This window comes from Capricornis sumatraensis, chromosome 2, assembly GCF_032405125.1.
Source record: "Capricornis sumatraensis isolate serow.1 chromosome 2, serow.2, whole genome shotgun sequence".
Lineage (NCBI taxonomy): Eukaryota > Metazoa > Chordata > Mammalia > Artiodactyla > Bovidae > Capricornis > Capricornis sumatraensis.
The window spans coordinates 144,522,880-144,549,237 of NC_091070.1; the positions used below are offsets into that span (position 1 = coordinate 144,522,880).

Below are 26,358 nucleotides of genomic sequence, written 5' to 3' on the forward strand. Positions count from 1 at the left end.
CTAAAGGAAATCAATCCTGAATATACATTGGAAGGCCTGACGCTAAAGCTGAAACTCCAATACTTTGGCTACCTGATATGAAAAACTGACTCATTAGAAATGACCCTGATGCTGGGAAAGATTAAAGACAGAGGAGAAGGGGATGACGGAAGATGAGATGGCTGGATGGCATCACTGACTTGATGGACATGAGTTTGAACAAGCTCCGGGAGTTGGTGATGGACAGAAAAGCCTGGTGTGCTGCAGTCCATGTGGTCGCAGAGTCGAACATGACTGAGCGACTGAACTGAACTGATTTTCAGAGTTATGCTTTTCCTCTGAGTCTACAGAGAAATCTTTGCTGTTGTTGTTTAGGTGTTAAGTCGTGTCTGACTCTTTGCAACCCCATGGACTGCAGCATGTCAGGCTTCTCTGTCCTTCATTATCTCCCGGAGTTTTCTCAAATTCATATCCATTGAGTCAGTGATGCTACCTAACCATCTCATACTTTGCTGTCCCCTTCCCCTTTTGGCTTCAATCTTTCCCAGCATCAGGGTCTTTTCCAGTGAGTCAGCTTGTCACATCAGGTGGCCGAAGTATTGGAGCTTCAGCATCAGTCCTTGCAGTGAATATTCAGGGATGATTTTCTTTAAGATTGACTGGTTTGCTCTCCTTGCGGTCCAAGGAGCTCTCAAGTGTCTTCTCCAGTGCCACAATTCGAAAGCATAAATTCTTCAGCACTCAGCCTTCTTTATGGTCCAGCTCTCACATCTGTGCATGCCTATGGGAAAAACCATGGCTTTGACTATTTGGACCTTTGTGGGCAAAGAGGGGTCTCTGCTTTTTAATATGTGGTCTAGGTATATACTTCTCTTATGATACAGAATTTTTCAGAAGCTTTTGATTGGTTCATTTGTCCTTTTAGCTTATCTTCAAATGAGAATAATTCTACCTAGCTTCAGTGTATGATAAAAGATAGGGGTATAGAATTGGTTGCCAAGCTACCTAGTTGGTTGCCACTGGTGTAACATGTAGGGCCAGTTAAAGAGTGTAGCTCCAACACAATTTCTTGTGTCTAGTAGGAATTTCTGTAGTTTAGCTCTGGTCCAGCATGTGGTTGTAATTTACGTGATTATAAAAGAGAATTTGTTCCAGTGATTGTAAGGGAGTTTTTATTTTATGACCAAAGTTACCGTATAGAAAGCTCCCATTTCTATGGAGAATGCACTGTGTCTTGAGCGCTTTTCATCTGTAGCCTGTCTACTCTGTGCACTTGGCTGCCCTATAACATTTCCTACCCATTTACCTCTGTTGTGTTGTGCTGTGCTTAGTCGCTCAGTCATGTCTGACTCACTGGGATCCCATGGACTGCAGTCTGCCAGGCTCCTTTGTCCATGGGGATTCTGCAGGTAAGAATACTAGAGTGGGTTGCCATGCCCTCCTCTAGGGGATTTTCCCAATCCAGGGATCGAACCCAGGTCTCCCACATTACAGGTGGTTTCTTTACTGACTGAAACATCCAGGGAAGCCTAAGAATACTGGAGTGGGTAGCCTATCCCTTCTCCAGGGGATCTTCCTGACCCAGGAATCGAACAGGGTCTCCTGCATTGCAGGTGGATTCTTTACCAGCTGGGCTACCAGAGAAGCCCCCCTGTCTACCTCTAGTCTTATTAAATACTGGGATTTGCAGGTTCTGAATGTATGCACAAAGTGAGTGGTTGATGTGGACTAGACAAGGACGGGACTGGTTTTCTGTTAAGCAGGTGGTAAGAGGCAGATAAATTGGATGAGAGAAGAAAATTTCGTTGGCTAACAATTCAGAAGTATCTGGACTATTGTTTAGTATCTAAGCTGTTTACTGCTCTTTTGTGACCCCATGGACTGTAGCCTGCCAGGCATCTCTATCTATGGAATTTACCAAGCAAGAATACTGGAGTGGGTTGCCATTTCCTTCTCCAGGAGATCTTCCCAATCCAGGGACTGAACCTGAGTCTCCTGCATTGGCAGGTGGATTCTTTCCCACTGACTCACAAGGGAAGCCCATTTGAGGGATAGGTAATAGAAATACTGTCTCTTGCAATTGGTTGTTATCCTCAGTTTTCAGTGCTACAAATAAAATTCCCATTATGAGTAGCTTAATGGGAAGTTAGGAGATTTCATATCAAAGATTTATTCAGATTATGATATTTAAATTCAGAAGAAACAGTTCTTTATTGTTAAAATTTTCTAGTATGAAATGGAGCAAAACCTTTTGCTTTTATAGGATTATTTTATTATTTCCCGATCATGCTAATGAAAGCTAACATTTATTATCTTCCTTTTCAGACTTTTGGTTGTATCTATTATAGATTTTATTAAAATAGTTTTGAAACGAGAGTTTTCATTTCCGTATATTTCAGGTAAGAAAGGAGGCTTAAGTGATTGACCTTAAGTTTCACAGTTAGTAATTAGAAAAGCTGAGATTCAAATCCAGGTCAAGCTTCATACATCCCATTCTTTATATTACATACTTTTGAGAATGTGGTTAAATGATTACTGAAAGCAAATAGTTGTCTAGAACTTACTGTCCTGTGATATGAAAGCTCTTGTATTTTAGTTACCTTTGAAAATAATGTACTTTTAATCTTCTTTTTAAGATGACAGCTCCTGGATTTACCGTCAGTGCCTTCATCCTTCTGTTGCATGTTAGTTTTGTGGCTAATTATCCCAGCGGAAAAGTAACAAAGTCATGCCGTGGAATGATTCCTGAGCATGGTCATACCCCACAGTATCATCCTGTTCACCACATTTCAGTGAGTCAGGTGACATTCAGGCCAGGAGATCAAATCAAAGGTATTGTGCTGGTATTAACAGTTTGCATTTTTCATTTTGCCTTTTCTTTTACTGTACATTGAATCTTTATTACTGTTGGATTGATATAGTTTCATTTAATCTGTTCATCTGCTTTCATTAGATACCATGATCTTACACTTCTCATTTTTGTGTTTAACTACTACTGATGACTATATTACATAAGCAGTATATTTACTATCCATTCAGACTAGGCTTTTTTTTTTTTGACCACACTACGAAGCTTGCAGGGTCTTAGTTCACCAACCAGGAACTGAACCCAGAGCTGCAGTGAAAGTGCTGAATGCTAACCGCTGGACCTCCAGGGAATTCCGCAGAATAGATTTTAAAATATTTTTGTCATTATTTAATATATCTTCATTAACAGTACTATTTACTCAGTAGAAGAGGAAAATAAAGCTTATTTTATCTGGCTTAAGGTATTAAACCCTTATCCTACTTAATATTGTATAATTTCATATGTTTCCCTAATTCTTCTGGCACAAAGTAGGCTGAAACTTAAGGATGTATCTATAATAGCATTTTACAAACTCTATTTTCTGTAACATTAGAAATGCAAAATATTAATAGATATTTTCTAACAAAAAGAGTTTATGGAAAAAATAAATTTAGAACACTCTATGCATTACATGGATTCTATTTCTTAGAGCTTTATAGGATACAGTAGGTTGTTAAAACCCTGAGGGATCTGCAATCAAGACACAAGTGTACTTTTAATCAGCATTTTTCAAGCTACTTTGGCCCCGTGAACCACACTCTGACCATAACCAACCTTGTCTTCCCTGTGGAATAACTATTACACCTCATGGAATAATGTCCTGTGCAACATGGTTTAGAATTTCTTTGACTATGAGATGACTTCTACTGTTTTCTCTCCTAGAGTAGTTTTGTATGTGTGCACCTGATTTTGTGACATGTTTCCTCTAACCGTCTTTTTGGGGGATGTTGCTAAACTCTTAACTTACCTTTTAATTTGTTTCTCAGTTACTTTGTCAGGGCCACCATTTAAAGGCTTTCTCTTAGAAACACGTGACGCTGAGAATTTGAGTGGCCCTCCTGTTGGCTCCTTCACATTGATTGACAGTCACGTGTCACAGCTTCTGACTTGTGAAGATGTACAGGTTTGTGTTTCATTTGAAACTGATTTCTATCAGTTTCCATGGGTCTTTTCACTGGAGTGGTGTTTGCAAGATAAACGATGACATTACCTATGTATTGTAAACGTCTGAATAGAGTCACAATGAGCAAAGTTTCCACCTAATTTTTCTACTGGCAATATATTTTTATACATCAACATCCTAGAAAAGGTAAGGCTCATAGTTTTAAGAGTTTATAGCTTTTGATATTTTATCAAAATATTGTTTCTTACTGTACTGAATTTTGAAGGATGTTGATATTGAAGATAGAGCTCTAGAGTGAAACAGAGGTCTGACTTTTGTAATTAATTAATTAATTAAATGAACATTTACTATACCAGGAACTTTCCTGCAAGGGATATAGTGATGAACAAGATTTGTTATTTGATGAGTTCAGAGCCTTACCCATAAGCAAAGCATATGGACACGTGCTGTATGACACATAAGCAGAACAAATGGATATAGGACAGACGCATTAGTAGAATAGTATGATGGCTCAGATTAGAACCATACACAGGGTGGGTAAGAAGCATGGCAGAAATGCCACACTGACTGGAGGGAATTGAGTGAGTGCATTTTGAAAGAGCTTATCTAAGCTAGCCTTCAAAGGATGAATATCCAGATAAATGAAAGTGGGAAACAAGATTGTTCAAGAGAAAGGAATTACTAAAAGATAATACTACATATTTGGAGGCAGGAATTTTTTCTTTTGATGAATATTCTGCATTCTGTTTGTATATATTAATAGAGAACCAGAAGCTTACAGTATAAATGAAATAATGCTTCTGCTGCTGCTTAGTCACTTACTTCAGTCATGTCCTACTCTGTGCAACCCTATGGGCTGCAGCCTGCCAGGGTCCTCTGTCCATGGGATTCTCTAGGCAAGAGTACTGGAGTGGGTTGCCATGTCCTCCTTCAGGGGATCTTCCCGACCCAGGGACCGAACCCAGGTCTCCTGCGTTGTAGGCAGATTCTTTACCACTAAGCCACCAGGAAAGCCCCACATAAATGAAATAATGAGCAGACTGTATACAGCATCAACACACCCAATATTTGTAACTCTCTTCAGTTCTTACATTTCAGCTGACTCTAGGGCCAGCTACTAATTTGGTGTCAACCAATCAACATGTATTTATTGAGCACCCGAGTCCTTATGTTTAACAGAGTACCAGGGTTGTACAGTGATAAATGGTTGTAGTTCCAGCTATATTGAGCTATTGAATAACTGAATGGTAGTTCTTTTCCATTTTCTTTCAGGGATCAGCTGTAAGTCATAGAAGTCCATCAAAGAAAACAGAAATCAAGGTCTATTGGGATGCTCCAAGCAGTGCCCCAAATCACATAATCTTCCTGTGAGTAGAAGAATTTGCAACTCTATAACTAGTATAATTGACATAATGAGAGACTGCATCATTTTTTTATAACTACTGAACATTTACCAGTATGTCAGAGGTTTGGTATAGAAACGACACCAGTTTACTGATGTAAGTGGTGTTTTATTTGTTTTTTCCAGCAGTATATACTGAGTACCTAGCACAGGACTGAGGACCTAATAGACACTTAATGGACATTTGTTGAGTGAATGAAGAATGGTAGTGCCTTCAAACTAGTAAGAGCCATCAGTTAATAACCTGAGTCTGTATAGTGTATGGATGAATACTTTTTAAAGTTTTGTTCCTGTATTAGTATGAGAATATGAAAAAAAGCAGTCCTGAAATTTGAATGACTTTTCTTTCCATGGTTGCTACTTGCAGATTAGATTGTCAGAAAAGTAAGATCTTGTGTGTTCCTCAGAATTATGAAATTCAGTAGAATTAGAACAGTACTTCTCTCTTAATCTTACATGCAGTGAGGAAATGGAATGTCATAAAGGGGGATGCCATGAATGTCATTTAAGGGGAGAATTGCTCTCCTACCCTATCTCTATTTTCTGCTTCACTTCGTACACAGTGTACACTTTGTACATTGATCTACGTACACCTGTGTGTTGAGTGGAATGTGAAAAAGGATATTTGACCCCAGTAAGAGCTGATGGTTGCTTGTGCAGCCTCTGTATAGTTTCTCTCTTAAGCTACTTATTGCTGCTGCTAAGTCCCTTCAGCCGTGTCCGACTCTGTGCGACCCCATAGACGGCAGGCCACCAGGCTCCCCCGTCCCTGGGATTCTCCAGACAAGAACACTGGAGTGGGTTGCCATTTCCTTCTCCAAAGCATGAAAGTGAAAAGTGAAAGTGAAGTCGCTCAATCGTGTCCGACTCTTAGCGACCCCATGGGTTGCAGCCTATCAGGCCCCTCTGTCCATGGGACTTTCCAGGCAAGAGCACTGGAGTGGGGTGCCATTGCCTTCTCCATAAGCTGCTTATTACACATGCCTTTGGAATAATTTTAATGACCACTCTGAAAAGTGTAGTAGTAGTATGTCATGTATATGTCAGGAGTAGAAGTCTGTGTACTTCAGTCCCTGGGTCTGGCATTCATAGCTGCTGTGAATACGCCAAAAGAACAGAGAAGACAAGAGAGAGAGAACAGTCAAAGTTCATTTAGCAATGAGGTTGAAGAGTGTCATTAGAGATTTGCCTCCTACAAAATTCTGTCAGGCAGGTAGTTTAGGCATTGTTGTTTTAATGCACTTTGCTTTATTTGACTTCACAGATTGTTTTGTACAAATTGGTTTGTGGCAGCCCTGCATTAAATGAGTCTATGGGAGCCATTTTTCCAACACATTTGCTCAATTTGTGTCTCTGTGCCACATTTTGTTAATTATCATAACATTTCAAGCTTTTCCATCAATATTATGTTTGTTATGGTGATCATTGATCATTGATCAGTGGTCAGTGATCATTGATGTTGCTACCATAATTTGCTGACGTCTTTGATGATGGTTAGCATTTTTTTAGCAAGAAGGTATTTTAAAATTGGGCTTCCCTGGTGGTTCAGTGGTAAAGAATCTGCCTGCCAATGCAGGAGATACGAGTTTGGTACCTGGGTCAGGAAGATTCCCTGCAGAAGGAAATGGCAACCCATTCCAGAATTCTTGTCTAGGAGATCCCATGGACAGAGGAGCCTGGTGGGTTAGAGTCCATTGGGTCGCAAAAGAGTGAGACACAACTTAGCAAATAAAACAATTTTAAAATTAAGATGTAGATATTGTTTTTTAGATATAGTGCTATTGCACACTTAATAGACTACAGTGTAGTGTAAACACAACTTTTATATGCATTTGGAAAGCCCACAATTCTGTGACTCACTTTATCATAATATGTGCTTTGTTGTGGTTGTCTGGAACTGAACCCTCAATATATCCAGGAAATACCTGTATTAGGTTGTATGTCCCTAGTTAGTTATCTTTTTTTGTTCTTGTTCGCTTTATGATGAGCCACAATCATGGTTCTTTCTAAGCTCGCTGGTACTGCATTTCAGAGCCACAGTTGTTGAGAAGTACAAAATCTACTGGGTGAAGATTCCTGGTCCTATAATTTCACAACCAAACGTACTTCCTTTTACAACACCTGAAGCTACAATAGCACCAATACCAACGGTACCTTCAGTCTCCCATTTAACAAGATCAGTAAGTAGAGTTTTTATAGTTTCATCAAATGCAATCTAAAGGAACAGCTTCCTTAGAAATTGTGGTTCTGTGCTTGAGGATGTTTGTAAAGGAGTAGCTGTCCTGGGTTATGGTAGCAGGTTTTTGAATGCCTGTCAGGAAATCAGGAGGGAGTCTTCACTGCAACTTTATGACTTATAGGTTAGAATAAGAGGAGTGCAGGACCCTATATGTTCAAGGTGTGGTTGTGACACATGTAGTCTATACTACATGTAGTCTATACTAGCAGCGGATATGCTTTCATTTGAAAGTAAATCTAAAGCAGCAGGGTTTAATTTCTTTTTTAAACTACAGCCAAATAGCAAACCTGAAGAGGGAGTTTAAAGCTGAAGCTAAATTTAGGTTTCAGCTAAACTGGGAGGAGTGTGGGGGTAGAATCTTGACATGGTGACAAAATTCTTTACTCTTATGTCAACTAAGGCCAATGAGTACTGCAGAATTCTACAGGTTGAACTCTTGCAAGCTCATCATCTAGAATTCTATTTAGGCCCTCTGATTCAAAAGAAGTACAGTTAAAAAAACACATCTTGGAAAGGGTTATTCATGTTACAAACATTGGAAAGGCTTTACTGAAAGCAATTCTGATGAATTAGACTTCTCAATTCAGAAGTGACTATAACAAAAAATGTCTTAAGGAAGGTTATTACAGTCAGAAGAACGAATTTGGGCCTGAATTCTGATTCGTCTAATTTCTGTTTGAGTTTGGACAAATTATTTAAATCTTAAAGTCTCAGTTTCTTCACCAATAAATGAGAAATAATAATATATAGTTCTTATAGAATCATATATTACTGTTAGAACCGAGTAGAATGAATATAAGATTTCTGATTGATTTGTACTTAATAGGTATTTAGTAAATACCAGTTCATTTTTTCTCTTCCTTCCGCTTTCTTGTCTCTTTATAGCTCTTTTTTCTCATAGGGAAGGCTAAATCTCCTATGCTCCTATATAGTGTCTTGTTTTATTTACCTTCTTTTCCACATTATGCAATATGTGATGAGCCATTTGATTACATTATTATGAACTTTTGTTTGACCAAACAATTCGATTTGTTGTTTGCAGTAATTCTCAATTTGTTTAGTCTCAATGTTTATTTATTTTAAAGTTGCTTTAGGGCATTCCCAGTCAGTCTGGATCTGAGCTTCCCAGGAGGAATCTATTAACAATCTAAAAAACGATTGTTATCTTTTCTTATATTCATATAAAAAGGCATTAGTTCTTGTTGGAGATTTTTTATTGTATCTCTGTACCAAGTTTATAATCTCCAATTATGGAGAGATTCATTCAGAATCACAGGATGTTGGCACTTGTAGAGAGCTAGAGGAGACCCTGAGAGATAAATTCTTTAGCAAACACAATGGAACGGTGGAATAAAGGAGAGAACAGAGACAAACTAAACCCATGTTTCCAGGCTTCTAGTGGCTTATTCTCCACTCTACTATACTTTCTCTTTAAGTTCCTGTGAAATAATAAACAAAAATTATATGTATATATAGGCCTCTGCTTGGTTTCTGTTAATAGTTGGCTTTTGACCCTAGTTCCTGATACAGAGCTGCTAAATCCTTTGGAATTTCCTGAATGATGGGGTATCTTTTGTTCTAGGTGACTCTTGGTGGACTCCTATATGGGGGCTGGTCCCCCAAAACACTGATTCATGATTAGAAGCTTGCTGCTTTCACCCCACTGACCCCATTCTCTAGAGAAGGGAGAGAGGCTGAAAACTGAGCTAATAATCCTTCATCCCACATGATAGTGGTGGTGGTTTAGTCGCTAAGTTATGTCCGACTCTTGTGACCCCATGGACTGTAGCCTGTCAGGCTCCTCTGTCCATGAGATTCTCCAGGCAAGAATACTGGAGTGGGTTACCATTTTCTTCTCCATCCCACATGATGGAGCCTCCATAAAAGTTCCAAAAGTGTAGGTTTCGGAGAGTTTCTGGGTTGCTGACCACATGGAGGTGCGGGGAGGCTGGTGCCTCTGAGGGATCATGGAAGCTCTGCACCTGCCCCTTCCTGCATGCTTTACTCTACACATCTCTTCCATCTGGCCATTTGTGGGTTGTTATCCTTTTATAATATACTGGTAATGTAGTAAGTTAACTATTTTCCCAAGTTCTGTGAGACATCTTTATAAATTACCTAACTCAAGGAGGAGGTGCTGGGAACCTCCAGTTTATGGCCAACAATTCAGAAGTCCAGGTGGCAACCTGGGGCTTGTGATTGGCATCTGTGATGGGCATCTGAAGTGGGTGCAGTCTTGTGGGACTGAACCCTCAGCCTGTGGGATCTGACACCAATTTCAGGCAGATAGTGTCAGAGTAGAGTTGAACTGTAGTACACTAAGTTATGTCATCAGAGAATTGCAGAATTGCTTATTGTGGAAAATGCCCACAGCTGTTTGGTGGCCAGAAATATTGCTAGAGTAGAAGAGAGGAGAGTTTTTCTGTACAGTTCCCATTAAATCTAGTTACTTAAACTCATGTTTAGCTCTCTTCTGAAATGTGGTGTCACACCTCATTCTAACTCAGTATGACTGCTTGTTTGCTCTGTCAAATTGTAGAGCTGACATTTTTCAATAGTCTTTCTTATTTGCAATACCAAGAAGCTCTGGATTAAATCGTCATAGATTGATTTGCTTCTTCTCCACTAAATTGTTATTATTATTATTGGAGCGGTGGTATATATGGGAGTAACCATTTTTTTCTTACATTATTTTAATGTCAAACTGAACTTGAATTCTAGAGGCAGAGTCCAGGATCTAAATATAAAAACTTGCTAATGGTTTGTTTGTTTAGTTTTAAAAAGTCCATCTCTGAAAGCTAGAGGATATCCTTTAGGCAAGAATGTCAATGTGGACTTAAATATTCCCTAGGGAATTTCTCAAAGTTTACTCGAAACTTTGCTCCAGACATAATTAATGTGAAGTATTCTCTGTATTAAAGGGATCTTAATACTCATGTGTGATTATAGTCCAATTAATGTTGTGTCTTCCAAATTTTAATTAATATTAATTAAATTTAAAAGTTTATAACCTAACTACTGCTTTGATAATTTTTGATTTGGGATGTGGTCTTTTTCCCCTTGTTTGAATCCTTATTATGAAAATATATTCTTGTTAAAACCCATACTTCAAGGTAGCAGCTCTTCTGTCATTGGAGATGAATTGCCTGTTTGATAATTAAGAGTCTTTCCCCCCCTGTCATTTTTCTAGTTCAGTGCTTCAGACTGTGGGAACAAGAAGTTCTGTATCAGGAGTCCTTTGAACTGTGACCCAGAGAAGGAGCGTGCCTGTGTCTTCTTGTCCTTCACACGAGATGACCAATCAGTGATGGTTGAAATGAGCGGTCCCAGTAAAGGCTATTTATCCTTCGCATTTTCGCATGACCGATGGATGGTTTGTACCTCTCACTTACATCAGTGGTGGTGAAAGGAGAGTCACTGGAGTGAGTGATAATCAACAGCAGTTTAGCATTTGTTCCAGGGTCAGATTCTCACACTTTAGGGAGGAATGGGAAGGGAGGGCAGAGAAACTAACTTGGATTCTCAGTTAAGCAGCGTTGAGTTGAGCCATTCCATATTAATATCTCTAAGGACAAGGCTGTCCTGAGGAGAGTCAGCAAAAGCATTTTGTTTCCAGCGGATTTGCCACTTTATCTGTCTACCTCTGTCTCTGCGATAAAGCAGGAAGTGCAGTTAAGAAAAAGTTGCTCTTCATAAAGTCTCATGTTGTTTGTGATGCTCTTCAACTCCTAGTTTCCTCAAGTGACTACAGCCTGGATTGCTGCTCTTGTTGTCCCCATTTTGATGGTCATGGCACATTTCCCCAACAGGGAATTAAACCTAGTGTCTCCAGGCATAAATGGTTTCTTTACTGGGTCTACAAAATGTCCCACTCTCCTTGGATAGTGCTGAACGGATTAAGAGATTCTGTAGGTGGCAGCCTTGTGCTGTGGTGTGGAAGAACAGAGTCCTACACTAGCATTCTGATTTCCCAGGAGAGGAAGAAGGCTATAAAGGCCAGGACATGTGTCTATCCTGTTCCAGCAGAGCTGACTGTGGAGGGGGTTGGCTACAAATGGCGAAAGCCTCTCATTTCCACATTAACAAATGCAAGGAGTCTTTTCTTGAGAGTTTTCTTCCTGTTAGGTTTTTTTTTTTTTTTTTTTTTTTTTTTTTTTTTTTTTCCCCTTTCTGACTTACTTCACTCTGTAAAACAGGCTCTAAAATCATCCACCTCACTTCGAATGACTCAAAAATCTTTCTTTTGGTGGGTAATATTCCATTGTATATATGTACCACAACTAATTTATCCATTCATCTGTCAAGAGACATTCATGTCCTGGCTATTATAAGTAGTGAGGAATGAACATTGGGGTACTTGTGTCTTTTTCAATTATAGTTTTCTCAGAGTATGTGCCCAGTAGTGGGATTGTTAGGTCATATGCTTTTATTTTTTTTTTTTTTTTTTTGAGATTTTATTTTTATTTATTTTTTTTTTATTTATTTTTTTTTTAATTTTTTTTTTTTTATTAAATTTTAAAATCTTTAATTCTTACATGTGTTCCCAAACATGAAACCCCCTCCCACCTCCCTCCCCATAACATCTCTGTGGGTCATCCCCATGCACCAGCCCCAAGCATGCTGTATCCTGCGTCAGACATAGACTGGCGATTCAATTCTTACATGATAGTATACATGATAGAATGCCATTCTCCCAAATCATCCCACCCTCTCCCTCTCCCTCTGAGTCCAAAAGTCCGTTATACACAGCCGTGTCTTTTTTCCTGTCTTGCATACAGGGTCGTCATTGCCATCTTTCTAAATTCCATATATATGTGTTAGTATACTGTATTGGTGTTTTTCTTTCTGGCTTACTTCACTCTGTATAATCGGCTCCAGTTTCATCCATCTCATCAGAACTGATTCAAATGAATTCTTTTTAACGGCTGAGTAATACTCCATTGTGTACATGTACCAAAGCTTTCTTATCCATTCATCTGCTGAAATGTTCATCGCAGCACTGTTTATAATAGCCAGGACATGGAAACAACCTAGATGTTCCTGTTAGGTTTTAAACTTAACATCACTTTTTAAGGAAATCATTATTTTTTAAAAAAGAAAAGGAACTCTGATTTCCATATTAACAAATGCAAGGAGTCTTTTTTTTTTTTTTTGCAAGGAGTCTTGAGAGTTTTCTTCCTGTTAGGTTTTAAACATCACTTTTTAAGGAAATCATTATTTTTTTAAGAAAGAAAAGGAACTCTGAGATTCTGTGATAGAAGAACAAATATTTTCCTTCAAAGTGCATGCTAATTGCAGTAATCCTTGTTATGCTGGCTGCAAATATTTCAGGGAGCCAGGTGTGACTTTTTTGGGGGTGGATGACATTGCAATATGTGATATGACCTGTATATTTTAAAATGTAGTTTCACAATGCACTCATTATCTTCTTTCATTCAATACAGGTTGTACCTTAAACCTATGAGATAGAAGATATTTAATAGGCTTCTAAAAATACCATTAAAAAATTGTGACTCTTTCCCTTTTAAAGTTGCTTTTATGGGAAATTTTATACTTTATCAAATGATTTTGCAATTGTTCAAAACATTTTCCCCATTTTTCTTTTTGTGATTACCATTATATGTACAGCATATCCTTTTGTCCTCAATTTTGGCAAAAATGAACCTTATTCATATGGTGCATGAGGAGGCTGGGTTAAAAATAAATGTGACTGTAAAGCTATAAGGAAAGATGGTGATAGTGCCTGTTATGTGAATGGAACTGGCTATGAAGGAAACGCTGAAGATGAGTCCAGCAGGGGTTAACAATGATAGCCTTGTTGGAATAAGTGTAGGTTTATTAAGGTGCATGTGTAAGGTAGAGTACACATTTGGATATGTATTCTAGTCACTTAAATAAAAGAATTCTAGACAAACTCCCTGCTGCTGCTACTGCTAAGTCACTTCAGTCGTGTCCGACTCTGTGTGACCCCATAGACGGCAGCCCACCAGGCTCCCCCATCCCTGGGATTGTCCAGGCAAGAACACTGGAGTGGGTTGCCATTGCCTTCTCCAATGCATGAAAGTGAAAAGTGAAAGTGAAGTCGCACAGTCATGTCCGACTCGTAGTGACCCCATGGACTGCAGCCTACCAGGCCCCTCTGTCCATGGGATTTTCCAGGCAGGAGTACTGGAGTGGGGTGCCATGGCCTTCTCCGAAACTCCCTGCAGTAGTACACTAACATGTTTCCTTTTCTGGTCACATAAAATCTGTCAGCCAGAGGAAAAGACACTATTGTTACAGAGAGTGTTGTGATGAGGAGCCTACAAGTAGAACAATTAATTCTGTTCTAAGTTGTAGGCATAGATGACACAAAAATGTTTACCTCTAATTCAAGATATATTTATCTTACTTAGAAATCTTATGTTTCTAGTATAGTACTCATCAAACATGTTTATAAAAAGACTTAATTATACAGGTGCAGTTAATTTATGGAGCAAGCCTATTTGATGATTAAAATCGTCTGTACACCTGTTTGCCTAAATTGGGGGAAATAAATCATCACCAAAAATATTTGTAAAGTGGTTGTTTCTATTTTTGATTAATTTTAAATTCTTAGGATATTTTTATGACCTGCGATTTCTTATCAGTATGTCATATAAGTTCAAATACCAAAAGTATCTGATGTTATGAATACTGATTAGATATGCTAAATTATACCTTTTTTCAATTTGGTTTGTACATTAATGATAGCAGTTCTGTTTTGCTATTAGACCTCATTACTAAAATTGAAAGTACAACTTTCCAAATTTTTTCTAACAGAATTTGCTAATATCTGAATTTTAACTGAAATTCAGAATATACACGTCTCCCTCATCTTAGATTTTTTTTTTTGTTCTCTGAGATAAAGCATTCAAGTATACACACTGTATTAGCTGCTGTTCTCTGTTCTCCCTTGCGCAGTATTGTCTTATTCTGTACGTAATTTCTTAACACTCAAATTCCAGAATGCTCCCAGTGCTGGGTGCTCCCTCTCTTGTGTGTCCAGTTTGAAAATTCCAGCTTCTGGGTGGTTACTTCCAGATGAGTGTTCTGGACAACACAGGCCATCATCTACAAACTGAATTTATTATCTACCCTTCTAACATCCTTTTGTGTTTCACATTCTTGGTGATCAACAACAATAGTAAAAAAGTAACTACTGTTATTGATCTCTTGCTTCTTTTCAGATACTGTCTGGGAAATTTATGGGCTGATCATCTCATTCACTGCTGCCACCATCTTCTCTGGTGTTCAAGAAAACTTTTGACTTAGATTCCTCTCTTTTACTCGCCTCTCAGGTTGTTTTACCCACCGTAACTTTTTGTTTTGAAAAGTTTTAAACCTATGTGAAAGTTTAGAGACTAGTATAATGAACACCAGTAAACCCTTCACCTGCATTTGTCACTCTCTCTCTCTTTCCCTGTGTGTGTGTGCGTGTGTGTGTGTGTGTGTGTGTAGATTAACTTTTTCACTGTATATTAACACACATTTTTTTCCCTGCACTATTTGAAAATTAATTTACTATCATGACATTTTATGTTTCCTTTTCAGCATGTATCTCCAAAGAAGGATATTCTCCTACAATTATCATAATATCACCATCAAATATATAGTAATTTTATTCAGTATAATGTATATTCAAATTTCCCTAATTGTCCCAATAAAGTCATGTATACATATATATATATAAAATCTCTAATCCAGACTAATCAGTTATCTCTCAGTACATTTAATTGTTATATCTCTTTAATCTCCTTTTCTTTAGAATGTCTGCCCTACCTTTTTTCTTGATTTTTTTTCTGGCTGGTTGTTTTGTAGAATGTCCCACAATTTTTACAGTAGATTCAGGTTATGATTTTAGACCACATTTGAAGTAACCTCAATCCTAGCCCCCAAAGCATTGGTGAATCTTTAGTAGTTACAGGAAAATATTGTTTTCTTTAACATATTTTCAAAACTTTTCAAAGTCCTTGTTGGTATTTCTGGCCTTGTCCTGTATATGTTTTAGCTTTGTGTTACCTGTTTCCTGAAGTTTCCATATACTTTTTATATTTCTATATCTTTGGTCCTAGAAGTTCCCTTTCCCTTAATTGCAGCTCTACCTTATCTGCGTGTATTTTTTTATTCTCTGAAGCATGGTTAATGCTATCTTTTCTGATAAGCCTTTTTCAATCCTTTGACCCTACCTAATTTGTCTTTCTATAGCACTTTGTTCAAATCTCTATTTTATCATATTTCACATACTATTTTAATTGTCTCCTCTATTAAAACAGAGTCTTTGATCATAAGTACTATGTTGTCATCTTTGTTTCTCTCACTTGATATTTTCTTATAGAGTGCATTCTAAATGCTGGAACTGAGAGGAGCAAACAGGGGTAGGAGGTTCTGTCTAATTATGGGGTTTGGTTGGAACTTCTCATGTGTGTTCTACCATGCTCCAAATTTGGGGTTTCTACAGCTGCCTAGAGCATAAGGTTGTCATAACACCTTCTCTTCCCCTCACTGTAGAGCCATGAAAACCGAGAGTTACCTCTCCTTCATCCTCATCTCCTCACCAGTATTTGAGAGGTTTGCCTTAATGACTTAGTTGACTTACCCTCAGTTTGCCTCAAAATCAACCATTTTGCTGTATTAAATTTTGGTTGAAATAACAAGAAAATTCTATTGTTTCATTGATGATAAACATTCTAGAAAATACACATTGTTTGTTTAAATCAGAGATCAGCCAACTTTTTCTGCAGAAGGTTAGGTAGGAATGACTTCAGAATCTGTGGGCCGCACGGTCTCTTTGTAGTTACTCAGCTCTTTTATAGTGCTAAAGCAGCCACAGACTGCTGTAAATTAGTATGTGTGGCTGTGTTCCAGTCAAAATTTATTTATAGGCACTGAAATTTGGATTTAATGTATTTTCACTTATCATGAAATATCATTCTTAAAAAACCATTTAGATATGTAAACACCATCCTCAGCTTGTGGCCTGTACAAGAACAGGCATCAGGCTAAAGTTGGTCTGTGTGCCATAGTGTGTAGTGATTTAAATTATGACAACTCCAAATTTCTTGGGTTGCACCAATTCTGATTTGAGTAGAAGATGTGTAACAGGGAACTGCTTTGCTAATATTATGTACTTGTATGTAAAAACTGGAACTTTTTACAAGAAATTTAAAATTTTTTGTAAATTTTACAAATGTTAGAAAATCTTATTGGTATTTTTAACAAGACTTTAATTATACCTTGTTAGTCTTGGGTCTTGTTTAAGGAATTTAGTGACAAAAGCTGATTAAAGACCTTGTTAGATAGTTTATGGAGAACAATTTAGAATAGATGAAAGAACCAAAACTATACACAAGAACTTAAAATCCATATTATATTTTTGGTGGTGGTAGTGGTGTTTATTGCTAAGTCATGTCCAACTCTTTGTGACCCCATGCACTGTAGCCCACCAGTCTCCTTGTCCATGAGATTCTCCAGGCAAGAATACTGGAGTGGGTTACTATTTCATTCTCCAGGGGATCTTCCCAACCCAGAGATTGGATCCACGTCTCCTGCATTGGGAGGTGGATTCCTTAACCACTGAACCACGAGAGAAGCCCTGTCATTCATTTGTACCATAACTTAAATGCACTTTAAGGATGCAGTCTGCTGTCTGATAATCACTTTAAGTAAGATTTAATTTTTAGGAATATTGGAGATTAAAGGAAAGATAAGAATTCAACTGACAAAGAATGCTCCCTTGTTGAAATTCCCTTGACCTTTTTTTCATTTGTCATTGTTTTTCAGGGTGATGATGATGCTTATATGTGTATTCTTGAAGATCAGATTGTCCACATACAACCTTCCCATTTGACAGGGCGAAGTCACCCTATAATGGATTCTGGGGTAGGTATGAAGATTCTGGAACTGTCCTCCTGTTGGTCCGTCTTCTGGCTATATGGCTGACAGTGCCATGGCTGTGGTGCAAAATAGCTTCCAAACCTGCAGCTAGCAGCAAAGACCAAACAGGGTTCTGGTAGCAGAGTTCCTATCTTACAGTCTGGGAGATACATTGTTGCATTTTATTATATATATGTGTAAATTGTTTGTATTTAAGGTGTATAGCATGATGTTTTTATACCCCTCTCCATAGTGAAATGATTGCTAAAATCAGGCTAAACAATATATCCATTGCCTCAGTTACCTTTTTCTTTTTTTGTGATGAGAACAGCTGAAATCTACTCTCTTAGCAGATTTCCAGTATACAGTCCAGTAATGTAAACTACAGTTACCATACCCCTTTTCTATGCTTTAGAAAGCATAGGAAAGTTTTCTTTTTTAGTAAAAAATGAATTCTTGTTTGTTTCACTTAAATTCTTTTCTATTGCATCTGTTAAAAATATTTTATCATTTGTTAAGAAGGTCAAAAAAGCTTGTAGACAGATTTTTAAGAGGTTTGTTCAGTTCAGTTCAGTTCAGTTCAGTTCAGTCGCTCAGTCGTGTCCGACTCTTTGCGACCCCATGAATCGCAGCATGCCAGGCCTCCCTGTCCATTACCAACTCCCGGAGTTCACTCAGACTCACGTTCATCGAGTCAGTGATGCCATCCAGCCATCTCATCCTCTGTCGTCCCCTTCTCCTCCTGCCCCCAATCCCTCCCAGCATCAGAGTCTTTTCCAATGAGTCAGCTCTTGGCATGAGGTGGCCAAAGTACTGGAGTTTCAGCTTTAGGATCATTAGTGACACAGAATTTCTTGACTGATGAGAAAGAGGTGGATATATGGTAGGTGCTGGTTCAGTGCCTTGGGCAATTGTCTCAAGTGCCCGATGTTGACATCTGTGCCACATGTGGCCTATTTCTGGTAGAGAAGTGTCATTTTGACACGGCAATTGACAAGCAAATGAATTCCGAAGGGGCAGTAGCTACCACCTAGTGACATGTTCTCTGCATAGCTTTCTTGTGAGGTTACAGCTTCTCACAAGTTGCATTTTGGGTACCAGTGTATTACTTGCTAAGTATTTCTTTAGTGTTGTTGACTGTATATTAGGGGCCAGATGGAGTTAGTGCATCTGCCAAAGTTTCTAGCCTCGGTAGTAAAAATACTATTTTTGCCAAGTGGGATAAACACAAATACTGGGAGAATGTGTTTCTTGTACTCTTCAAAGAGGAAGTGGAAAAACAATGACACTGCAGACAAAACATGCACAGAGGATCTTAGAGAAAGGAAATTGAACAGGTCCAGGATTTTGATCACATCTTATTTTTAGCAAATATTTGGAATATGCTGAGAAGACCCATTGTATGTGTTTGCAGGATCCTCTTGAGGACATGGCTTGGAGGTTGGCGGATGGTGTTATGCAGTGTTCTTTCAGAAGAAACATTACCCTTCCTGGGGTTAAGAATAGATTTGATCTAAATGCAAGCTACTACATATTTATAGCAGATGGTGCAGCTGCTGATGGTAAGTATATTGATAAAAAACTATCTTTTTAAGGTTTGTCTCTCATTTTTTTTTTTCCTTTCCCTCTTTTATTTGGAGAGACTATGGTAATTGCTCTTTTTTTGAGATATGCATTTGTGGATAAAGAGTTATCAAACTCGTTTCCATCTTTGCCTGACAGTTTGACTTCAGTTGACCTTCTAGCTTTGTTTCCCTGGAAACTAGGTAAAGGTAGTGTCAACTATGTTATAAGGCAACACAATAAAAGTGATTTCTGGCTGGTAAACTGCATTTGGACCAGGAAAAACTATAAATACCTGATCAACAGCTGGATCTTTGAGCTTCCTTGGATATAGTGACTTTGGCAGTTTCCTTGGAGGGACCCTAAAGGCAGGACTATGTGGGGTTTTTGCAGGAGATATTGGCTCTTGTGGATGACCTGTCCAATATGAATCTCATCTCCTTGGACATGAGCTTTCTCCAGGGTGGAAGAGAGGGGTAAAGGAAATAACTCCTTAACAGCTGAGTAAGCTTCTACAGGAACTCCCTTTGAAAAAGGATGCCTCTTGGTGCCCTGCAGGTGTACTGTGTTTCCTGTCTCACAGCCTTCTAAGTCAGTCTGATGCCAGGTATAGCTCAAGGAAGTTTTATGAGTTTGAATGTTTAGTTCATCTTTAATACAGCCCTGGTAGGTATTGAAACACATTAAAAAGAATAAATAGATTTTGTTTAAGGTCTTAGCTAATGATATTCTGAAGAATTGCAGGAAATGCCAAGGTAATGTTGTAGTTAGTGACTCATCTCCCAAACTTAATATCCCCAAACTTGGAACATATGGCCTACTCTGAAAGTGGTGAGGCACTGAGCGCATAGAATGGAAGAATGGGGGTAAAAGAGGAGGAGGAACAGAAATGTGGTGTGGGCAAAATTGTGAAAAGCCTTGCTTGCATAGTCTATCATGTGGTTATTTATTTTTAATTGAAGTACAGTTGATTTACAGTGTTGTGTTAGTTTCTAGTGTACAGCAAAGTGATTCAGATATATATTTGAAACTATACATGTATTTCTGAAAAAAATATATTCTTTTTTAGATTCTTTCCACTATAGTTTATTATAAGATATTAAATATAGTTCCCTGTGCTATACAGTTGGACCTTGTTAATTATCTGTTTTGTATATAGTAGTTTATATTCTATCATGTTGTTTAGACTTTATACTATAGGTAAAGTAGAGGTTCAAAAGGTTTTAAAGCAGGATGAAATATCTACTCAGTGTTAGAGAAAATTTAGGAACATTTGCAGGTTTAGTTGTGGGTGATATGTTTGGTTGTCTTAGGCAAATCGTGTATTCTTACTTGCACCAACAATAGCAAATGTAGCTTGAAAATAACTTTGGTTAAATGATAATAATGGGTAAAATTACCTAGTACTTAATGAGGCCAGTTGTTGGCTTAGCACTACCATTAAGGTTTTCATTTTCTCTTCATAGAAACCTACACAAGATATGCATTATTATTATTATTCCTGTTTTACCTGGAAAGAGACAGGCTTCAAGAGGTTAGGTCATTTGCCCAGACAAGTAAACAGTGGAGTTGGAATATGAACCTAAACTCTTTGAGCTCACAGCCTCAGTGTTCAATACCTTCTAACATGGGAAATGTAGGAAATGAATTTTTAATGAGGAAAAACTCAAATATTTGCATTTTAAAACATATTACTAAAGTGCAGGTAATTGTATTATTGTTATCCGCAGCTGTCACTTACAATAAATTGTATGTATCTCGTTATTTCTTACAGAAGTTTTTTTTTTAACTATACAGTTTAAGAAATACAATTTATTAAAACTTTCTTTTAAGGTTTCTGTGTTATTTTAATTTTTGTTTATTTATTTGCTGACTGTGCTGGGTCTTCCTTGCTGCGTGGGCTTTTCTCCAGCTGTGATGAGTGGGGGCTACTCTCCCTTTGTGGTGTGCAGGGTTCTCACTGGGGTATCTTCTCGGGTTGCAGAGCATGGGCTCAAGGGTGTGAAGGCTTCAGTAGCTGCAGTGCAAGGGCTCAGTAGTTGTGGTCCTGGGCTCTAGAGCACAGGCTCAATAGTTGTGGTGCCCAGGCTTAATTGCCCTGCAGCATGTGAAATCTGGGATTGAAGCCTGCATTGGCAGGTGGATTCTTTACCACTGAGCCACCAGGGAAGCCCTCACAGAGATCTTATGACTAGATATTATATTGCCCGTTTGTAGAGATAACAGAACTAGAGCCTAGAAAGGTGAAGCGATTTGTTCAAAATCACACAAGTAGCAGACTCAGAAGTTAAACCCAAGTTGATTCCAATTACAAATGCTGTGGCCTTTCCCTCATATCCAGCTACTTCCTTTGGTGCCCAGAATGTCATAGGTACTCCAAAACTGACTATCAACTTGAATGGATGCCTTAAATTGCTAGAAGATTTAACAGTTTGCATTTTTAAAAAATTCATACTTTAAAAGAAAAAGTATCATTTATTTTTAAAAATTTCTTTATTTGTAATTGAAGAATAATTGCTTTACAATATTGTGTTGGTTTCTGCCATACATCAGCATGAATCAGTCATAGGTATACATATTTCCCCTTCCTCTTGAATCTTCCTCCCACCTCCCACCCCTTTAGGTAGTCAGAGAGCACCATTTTGAACTTCCTGAGTCATACAACTAATTCTCACTGGCTATTTTACATATTGTAGTGTATATGTTTCCCTGCTACTCTCTCCATTTGTCCCACCCTCTCCTTCCTCCCTGCATCCCCTGTGTCCATAAGTCTGTTCTCTATGTCTGCATCTCCACTGTTGCTCTGCAAATAGATTCAGCAGCACCATCTTTCTAGATTTCACACATATGCATTAATATATGATGTATGTTTTTCTCTTTCTGACTTACTTCACTCTGTATAATAGGCTCTAAATTCATTCACCTCATTAGAACTGACTCACATGCATTCCTTTTTATGGCTGAGTAATATTCCATTGTACACATGTACCACACAAGTGACAGATGGCATACACAAGCGAAGTCGCTCAGGTGTGTCTGACTCTTTGTGACCCCATGGACTATAGCCTACCAGGCTCCTCTATCCATGGGATTCTCCAGGCAAGAATACTGGGGTGGGTTGCCATTTCCTTCTCCAGGGGATCTTCCTGACCCAGGGATCGAACCCAGGTCTCCTGCATTGCAGGCAGATGCTTTAATCTCTGAGCCACCAGGGAAGCAGGTACATTTAAATAGGTGAATTCCATTGTACTATAAGTTATGTGTGTTTTTGGGTGTATGGTGATGACAACTGTTTCTTCTTAGTCCAGCATTGTAGAAATTAGAATGCATTTTCTGATAGAAACAGTATTTTAATTAATTAGTATTTTCCTGGAAAAACCGAGTTCATGGATGATACATGTGCAGAATAGAGGATTGTTTTATCTCCCTCTTCTGCTGGTGTTGCTATGGTCATGGCATGGTAGGGAGAGTCTCTATCATGTTTTGTGGTATTTTCCAAAGTGTGAGGATCAAATAACCTGCTTCAAAACCACCTGGAATGACTGCTGAAATGCACATTCCTGAGCTCCATCCCAGACTCACTGAATCTCTGTTGTTTATGCTTGGAATCTGCATTTTAACAAGCATTTCAGGTGATTGTTCTGTATACCGTGGTTTGATAACTTAGTGCTTTAGGACAGTGTTCTTCCAATGAAGGTGTACATATTGTAAGATAGTCCAGGGATACAGAAAACAATGTTAGAACTTTCTATTTGGATTTATTTTATCTCACTAAAAATTTCTATTTTAATAGTGTTCACAATGTACAACAGTACAATGAATATGTTTATTAACAAACATATACATAAATCACAGACATTTCTCTTTTTAACTGGTAGAGTGCAAAGCAACCAAACAAAACTGCAAAACAAAACATGTCAACCTGGACATTATCAATTCAGGGATTTCATTTTTTAGTTCCTTTGTATTGGAGAACAAAATACAGTTGCCCCATAGGTCATTGTTGCTTTCATTATTTTTGTTGTTGTTTAGGACCTCAGTTGTGTCCAACTCTGAGACCCCATGGACTGCAGCACGCCAGGCTTCCCTGTCCTTCAGCATCTCCTGGAGTTTGCGCAAACTCATGTCCATTGAGTCAGTGATGCCATCCAACCATCTCATCCTCTGTCATCCCCTTCTCCTCCTGCCCTCAATCTTTCCCAGCATCAGGGTCTTTTCAAATACGTCAGTTCTTTGCATCAAGTGGACAAAGTATTGGAGCTTCAGCTTCAGCATCAGTCCTTCCAATAAATATTTAGGGTTGATTTTCTTCAGGACTGACTGGTTGATCTTCATGCTGTCAGGGGACTCTCAGGAGTCTTCTCCAACACCACAATTCGAAAGCATCGGTTCTTCGATGCTCAGCTTTCTTTATGGTCCATCTCTCATCTCCATACATTACTACTGAAAAAACCATAGCTTTGACTGTGTGGACCTTTGTTGGCTAAGTGATGTTTTTGCTTTTTAATATGTTGTCTAGTTTTATCATAGCTTTCCTTCCAACAGGTAAGCATCTTTTAATTTCATGGCTGCAGTCACCATCCTCAGTGATCTGGAGTCCAAGAAAATAAAGTCTATCACTTTTTCCACTTTTTCTATATCTGCTTGCCATGAAATGATGGGAGCAGATGCCATGATCTTGGTTTTTTGAATGTTAGGAATGTTAAGCCAGCTTTTTCACTCTCCTCTTTCATCCTTATCAAGAGGCTCTTTAGTTCCTCTTTACTTTCTGCCGTTGGAGTGGTATCATCTGCATATCGGAGGTCATTGATATTTCTGATGGCAATCTTGATTCCAGCTTGTGATTCATCCAGCCTGGCATTTTACATAATGTACTCTGCATATAAGTAAAATAATAAGCAGGGTGACAAGATACAGCCTTGATGTTCTCCTTTCCCATTTTTGAACCAGTCCATTGTTCCAGTTCATTTGTTGTTGGTCATATGTATGTGGATCACTTATATGCTGCACTCTGCTTAAAAACAGTGAGGCTGAAACCATTTTTCAGGGCAATCATATCTCTGTAACCCATGTACACATGAATAGAACAAGGTCATACTGGGCAAATTTGACAAGCTCAGGAGACATTGTTTAGTAATGCAGACTGAAGGTCAGAGGGAATGTGATGCTGAATCAGAAGCTTCTGATGATTTTTACAGACTATGCTAAGCTCCAAAGGATACTACGTTATTAGTAAAAACAGAAAAATTAACCAGTTTCTTCATCTAAATATGCAAAAGTGATTCAGCAAAAGTGATCAATATTAATATACAGATGAAATTGCTTAATGTTTTCAGATTTCAGATAAGTTTTCAGATTTTCATTTTCTACTATTTTTTCTTGTTATCCTTATATTTGGTGTTAAGCTGGCATATAGCTATCTTTCTGTTCTTTTTCTAACTGCTGAGTTGTTTATTTTTTTTACCTTTTCACAGGAAATTTAATTCTCCTCTCTGGGTATCAACAGTGATTGTAGATTAGAATTTGAAACTTTCAGAAAGCAGATACCTGAATATTGTCACATTTCTTTACATCATGTTGTCCAGTTGCTAAGTCAAACCATAGCTTTGACTATATGGACCTGTCAGCCAAATGATGTCTTTGCTTTTTAATACCCCGTCTAGGTTTGTCATAGCTATTCTCCAAGTTACCAAATCATGATGATTACATGACTATTAAACATTCATGTCTACTAAATGCAGTGAACAAAATGGTATAAATGTTTATGCAATTCCCTTGTAAACAAGGTTGTTTTGCACAGTATTAACAAATGGAATTAACGTATAATACAATGCCAGTGAGGAAAAACACCTTCTCTGTAAATAAATTATTCTATTTATATAAATATATTCTGATTTTTTTCAGCACACATTTACAAACTGAATCAATGAAAAGAAACAAGGCACTGGGATGACCCAGAGGGATGGTACGAGGAGGGAGGTGGGAGTGGGGTTCAGGATGGGGAACACGTGTACACCCGTGGTGGATTCATGTTGATGTATGGCAAAGCCAATACAATATTGTAAAGTAATTAGCCTCCAATTAAAATAAGTAAATTTCTATTAAAAAAAGAGAAAAATTTGAGAAATGACCCACAATGGGAGAAATCACCTAGGAAAAGGGGTCAGAAGCAAACAAAAGATAATTGAGAGTTAAAAGCATTGTCATATTTAGTAAAACCCATTTAAAACCTTGTTCCAACTGCTATTTTACCCCCAGAAAGCTTTGTCTTATTGTGAAATAAGCCATCAAGTGAAATGCTGAGTCTGAACTGAAAGACAGAACTCATCTGCGTGAATAAGTTATTCACAATTAGAAAATCTACCAACTTAGATAATTAATGAAGTAGAGACCCCATTATCACGTGACCTGTTATTTTGGCAAGTTAGGAATAACACTGTAGGAAGTGAAGTGAAAGCATTGTATGCATGTGCTCAGTTGCGTCTGTCACTTTGTGACCCTATGGACTGTGGACCGCCAGGCTCCTCTGTCCATGGGATTATCCAGGCAAGAATTCTCAAGTGAGTTGCCATTTCCTTCTCCAGGGGATCTTCCTGACCCAGGGATTGAACTTGCATCTCCTGCACTGCAGGCAGATTCTTAACCGTTGAGCCATCATGGTGCTAAACATGAACTCAATGTCCCTTAAAGCAAAACACCAAATTTATAATGGAGCCATGCAATGGAACACCAAAATTATATGGATTTCTGCTTTAATGAAGGTTAAGTTCATGTTAGTCCATGGCTCCATGGTACTTCAGTTTAAAAACACTTTTCTTCCAACTTGACTCTCAGGCAGAATGCGGTCCAGTTTTTATCACTACCACTGTACTAATGCAATATTTTTAGATTCTTCAAAGCCTTCCTTGTAATTTTCAATAGTTTTTTTTCATTATCTTCTATTTGACATTTTTGTAACTTCTGATAGCTATTGTCTCCTTTTTCTTGACACTAGCCACTAGGTATTCACTATAAAAACTTCTCATTTTCTGCTTTATCTCTGATTTTCTCTGGTATAACAAGACATGATATAATTGTATTCACCAAATGAATAACCAGGTGTCCAAACACTAGTTTTTGAACAGTCCATTTCTTCTCTACTGTATCTAAAGGCTGTTTATCATACACTAAAATCTGTCAGTAAATCATATTATTTCTAATTTATTCTTCCATTGATTCATTTGTCTATTACTGTACTGTTTGAATAATAGGTTGTAAGTTTTGATAAAGCATGATTCCCCTCTTAGCCTTCTTTTTTTTCAGGAATTCTT

General features: G+C 38.1%; 1 protein-coding gene across 1 annotated transcript in view; it reads left to right on the forward strand.

Moving 5' to 3' along the window:
* The first annotated feature begins 2,615 nt into the window (after positions 1–2,615).
* FRRS1 (ferric chelate reductase 1) overlaps positions 2,616–26,358 on the forward strand; it is a 40,184-nt gene continuing 16,441 nt past the window's right edge. The window contains exons 1-7 of the mRNA XM_068966324.1: positions 2,616–2,811; positions 3,814–3,950; positions 5,223–5,317; positions 7,385–7,532; positions 10,782–10,964; positions 17,393–17,491; positions 18,900–19,047. Coding sequence (XP_068822425.1) covers positions 2,616–2,811; positions 3,814–3,950; positions 5,223–5,317; positions 7,385–7,532; positions 10,782–10,964; positions 17,393–17,491; positions 18,900–19,047 — 1,006 coding nt within the window. The remainder of the gene's footprint in view (positions 2,812–3,813; positions 3,951–5,222; positions 5,318–7,384; positions 7,533–10,781; positions 10,965–17,392; positions 17,492–18,899; positions 19,048–26,358) is intronic.